The sequence below is a fragment of the Protobothrops mucrosquamatus genome, unplaced genomic scaffold (assembly GCF_001527695.2).
Source record: "Protobothrops mucrosquamatus isolate PMUCROS unplaced genomic scaffold, P.Mucros_1.0 scaffold825, whole genome shotgun sequence".
In the NCBI taxonomy this organism is placed as follows: Eukaryota; Metazoa; Chordata; class Lepidosauria; order Squamata; family Viperidae; genus Protobothrops; species Protobothrops mucrosquamatus.
The window spans coordinates 28,121-33,073 of NW_015387085.1; the positions used below are offsets into that span (position 1 = coordinate 28,121).

At 40.5% G+C, this 4,953-nt stretch overlaps 1 protein-coding gene across 1 annotated transcript; it reads left to right on the top strand.

The window, feature by feature from the left end:
* Positions 1–3,031: 3,031 nt before the first annotated feature.
* Positions 3,032–4,687, top strand: LOC114922766 (vomeronasal type-2 receptor 26-like). The gene is made up of 2 exons (XM_029284679.1): positions 3,032–3,079; positions 3,755–4,687. Exons 1-2 carry the CDS (start codon positions 3,032–3,034, stop codon positions 4,685–4,687), a joined length of 981 nt encoding a protein of 326 aa, XP_029140512.1.
* The last annotated feature ends 266 nt before the right edge of the window (positions 4,688–4,953 follow it).

The following is a 4,953-nucleotide window of genomic DNA, read 5'->3' on the forward strand; positions in this document are numbered from 1 at the left end:
CCAGACAAATGGTTGTCCAATCGCTTCTCAAAAACCTCCAGTGATGGAGCACCCACAACATCTGGAGGCAAGCCATTCCACTGCTTAATTGTTCTCAGCGTAAGGAAATTTCTCCTTAATTCTAGGTTGAATCTCTCTTTTATAATCTTCCATCTGTTATTCTTGTCCTATCCTCAGATGCTTTGGAGAATATAAAAATTTAACCAATGGAACTAATTTAGAGAGGTCAAAAGAACAAAACAAAAAGAAATGCCATTTTTTTTCTACTCATCTCATGGTGCTAATTGTTTATTGTGAAATCAGTGAACGTTTGTACATTGTATGTAATCATTGTGTAGATTACGAAATCATTTTTTAATATCATGGCCAGTGTGACAACTTCATTAGTATCTTATTAGAGTTCACATTTAAAAACAGCCAAAAAGTAGAATTTAGTAGATCCTGTTGTAAGAATTTTATGCAGGAAGTCAGATGCCAATTTCTGCAAAGTGAACAAGTCTCAATATAACCTGAACCCAGTATTTAATAATTTGCTCATTGAATGAATATTATTTTTTTCAAATTAATAGCACTTTCCAGAATCTTCAAGCTTACTACACTTTAGATTCAAATTGTTCTTTTTTTGCTTCTGCATTTCGTCTCAGTCTGTTTCAGTACGCAGTGAAGAGTTGCTATCCTATTGCCAGCAAGAAAATTAAAAATTAAAAAGCTATTGTGTGACATCCTGACAAAGGATTGATCATGTGGCCCAACTACAGGTTCATAGTAGTCATTGTAGGACCAAACCTGGGACTGGAACTTCCACTGCTAAGTGAGTTACTCCTGATTTTATGACCCTTTTTGCCATGGTTACTCTGTGAACCACACAGTCATTAAGCAGGTTCCCACATTGCCTTTGTCTGTTGGAATCTGGCTAGGTGATCACCAGTGGAGGTCATGTGATTGCAGGACCCTGAAATCATTATAAATACATACCGGTATCCAAGTGTCTAAATTTTGATCACATGATCCTGAGAATGCTGTGACACTGGAAGTGAAAGGGCTGGGTATAAGTCGATTTTGACAGCATTGTCATAACTTCAAACAGTCATTAAAACAAGCAGTTGTAGGTCAAGGACTACCTGCAGTGCTTATTACAGTTTTCTCATTGTAATAGAGGAGGTATACTGCTGAAGTTTTGTACATTGTATATGATAGGTTAAAAGTTATGTTTATGTAACTGAAAATGGTTAATGAAGCAACTTCATTAAGCAGTTCCTCTTTAAAAATAGCTGCCAAGTGATAACAGTAACAGTAACAGTTATGTATTTTTGAGAAGGCTGGAAATCTGATGCATCTTTCCATAGACAATACTGTGGCAGTAGGCCAGTGTCTACATAAGCAGAAGACAAAATTTAAACAATTTTATAGAAAGCAATTATGCTTGGAAGAGTTAGTGTTAAAAGGAAACAAGGCCACCAAAGAACATGGTGGCTGGACACCATCATAACTGACACCAGCCAGAGCATAGAACAACTCAACAAAGTAGTGCAAGATCAGAAGATGTGGAGAGACATGGCCCAAGAGTCAGACACAACTGAAAGGATATCATCATCATCATCATCATCATCATCATCATCATCATCATCATCATCATGCATATTCACTTCACTGTAATTCCTTTGTTGGTGGTTATGAGCCGTTGAGATGGGCAGCATACAAATTTAAAAACATTATTAATTATACCCTAAAGCAGACTAATGTGATACCTCAGAACTGTTGTTTGTTTGTTTCTGCTTCAGTCCCAACCTGTTTCTATATGCACTGGGAGCTGCCGTCCTGGTACCAGCAAGAAAATCAAGGAAGGGGAGCCCTTTTGTTGCTATGACTGCATTCCATGCCCAGATGGGAAGATTTCAGAGAAGGAGGGTAAGAGATGTTATATTGGCATTTATCTCACACAATGGTAGCAGTTTCCAAATGCAACCTTGCATACCTGAAAGCTTTTTCCCCCAGGTATTTTGTCTTATATTTTGAATGGGATTGAGATTCTGTAGAACAGGTAGTCTTCAAGATACAAACATAATTCAGCCTGCCCATTATGGTTTTAACATTAATTGAAGCAAGTTCAATGAATGAGCCCCATCCCTCCTGTCCCCAATGCATTTGTTATTCGAATGTGGGTGTCATTAAGTGCACTAGAGGTACCTCAGGAGTCAGTGCAGGAAAAGACTACCTGTCTTTGGCCAGCCAAGGTCTCCCCGCATCTACTGAAATATTTCAGGCTCCCCTTCCATCCCTTAAGATCCCCAAAGCTAGAGCCTTCTCCATACCAAGTGCCTATCACCAATCGTGGTCTTTTCATACTCTGGTGAAACTGTTTTCGTTAGATCCTTATCTTCTTAAGCATGTTTCTGNGGGACACAAAAAGCCTTTCCAAGAGCATGGAAGCCTGTAGGAGTGCAATCATGCAGGTGATTTCTCAGGCAAAATACTTTTTCCCACTGACAATGGGGGCCTGCAGAGGTGCGAGATCACCCTTTGCCTTGAGGGGTGCTTCTGTCCCCTTTCCAAAATGCTTTTTCCATGGATGATGGGGCTTGCAGGGACATGAAAATCCTTTTCTAAAGAGTATGGAAGCCTGCAGAGGCGTGATCTTGCACTTCTGCCAGTTTCTGTGCTCTTTGGAAAAGGCTTTTCACATCCCTGCAGCCCCCTCCTTCCATAGGAAAAAGATTTGTAAAGGAGACAAAAGCGTTCAGGGGTGCAATCTCGCACCTCTGCAGGCCCCGCTGTCCAGGTAAAAGCAATCTTGCACCCCTGCAGGCTTCTCTTTGGAAAAGTCTTTTCGCATCCCTGCAGGCCCCTGTCATCCACAGGAAAAGCATTTTGCAACTAGGACAGACGCTTTCAGGGGCATGATCTCGCACTTCTTCAGGCTACCATCCTCCATGGGAAAAGCCTTTTGTGAAGGGGACAGAATCCTGCAGGGGCCTGAACATGTGTAGGAACACAGGATCTAACAATAACACCTTCACCAGAGTCTGAGAAGATGGCCACTTTTCTGCAAAGTGGCCTGAGTTCTGCAGATTTTCCAAAGGTAAGTGAGGTGATGGAATGGGGAGGAGCAGGTGGGCTAGCAAAGCTGACCCAGTGCCTTTGCATACCCTGTGTGTGGGGAAATAGGCAGGGGGCATGTTGGAGTGTCTCTGCAGTCGGTTGTAAGGGCTAATAACTGTCATGGTGCTGAACGTTCATAACTTTTGTACTGGGTTGTAAATACTTTTGGAGGGATGTCATAACTTTGAACCATTGCTAAGTGAACTGTCATAATTCGAGGACTACCTTTACTAGGATTGCAGAAGACAAATCAGGGGAGCATTATTATCCTATCTTGTTGAAATGTATAGATTATATGGAGAACTATATAATTATAGAAAGAATTGGTATTCTAAAGTCTTTTCACAAGTTACGAAATCAAATTCAATATCACCACCATTAAACTGATTGTTTAAAGGATTAGAGCAGACATGTCAAACTCGCGACATCACGTAACGTCATGCGACGTATGGGGAAGGTTTTCCCATTGCCAGCAATGGGGTGGGCACGACTTCTAGATGGCACATCCGGCCTGTGGGCCAGCAGTTTTACACCCCTGGATTAGAGCATTGTTGAAATCTACAGACTAATACTTGTTTAATGAATTGGGCATAAAATGTTCTAAATATTTTTAAAATATGTAAATAATATTATTGATATACTTTATATTCTACAGATGGTCTTGAAATTATTTTATTTTTCAGATACAAATGATTGTTACTTGTGTCCAGAAGGAAGCTATCCAAACAAGAATCAGGATTCCTGTATTCCTAAAACGTTGACATTTTTGTCTTACAAGGAACATTTGGGAATCAGTTTAGTCTTCTTTGTTCTTTTATTGTTTTTGCTCTCAGTGGTGGTGCTTGCAATATTTGTGAAGAACCACAATACTCCTATCATCATTGCCAATAACCGAGACCTCACTTACACTCTCCTCATCTCCCTCCTGCTCTGCTTCCTTTCTGCACTCCTATTCATTGGTCATCCTGAGAAGATGGTATGTCTCCTGCAGCAAACAACTTTTGGGGTTGTATTTGCAGTGGCTGTTTCTTTAGTTTTGGCAAAAACCATCACAGTGGTTCTGGCTTTCCTGGCCACCAAGCCAGGATCCAAGATGCGAATGTTTGTGGGAAAGAGACTGTCCAACTCCATTGTCATTTCCTGTTCTCTTATTCAAATAGGTATTTGCATGACATGGCTAACAACTTCTCCCCCATTCCCAGACACTGACATGGATTCGGTAATTGAAGAAATTATTCTGGAGTGCAATCAAGGTTCTGTGACTATGTTCTACAGTGTCCTAAGCTATTTGGGTTTCTTGGCTGTTATTAGTTTCATAGTTGCCTTCATGGCCAGGAAATTACCTGATACATTCAATGAAGCCAAGTTCATCACTTTCAGCATGTTGGTCTTCTGCAGTGTTTGGATATCCTTTGTTCCAACTTATTTGAGCACCAAGGGGAAGTACATGGTGGTGGTGGAGATATTTTCCATTGTGGCCTCTAGTGCTGGTTTGCTGGGCTGCATCTTTCTTCCTAAATGTTATGTAATTGTTTTAAGGCCTGATTTGAACAACAGGGAAAATTTAATGAAGAGGAAAAAATACTGATTTTGCTTCAGAATGTCCTTTGTGTAGTTTATAATTAAGAAAACAACATCAGCTTTCTCAAGAGTTATAAGGCTGCTTTATCAACTGCTGGTTTCCATGCAGGTATCATTACTTCAGTTCACTAGGAGAGATGTGCAGCAAAATGGTTGTACATGTGCATAAGAGGAGAGAAGAGGTAGCCCCTGACACACCTATGCAAGGCTAAAGATAGCCTTATAATTGGAAAAAGAAGTTTTTCCCACTTATGCTCCATTGTCCAAAACACT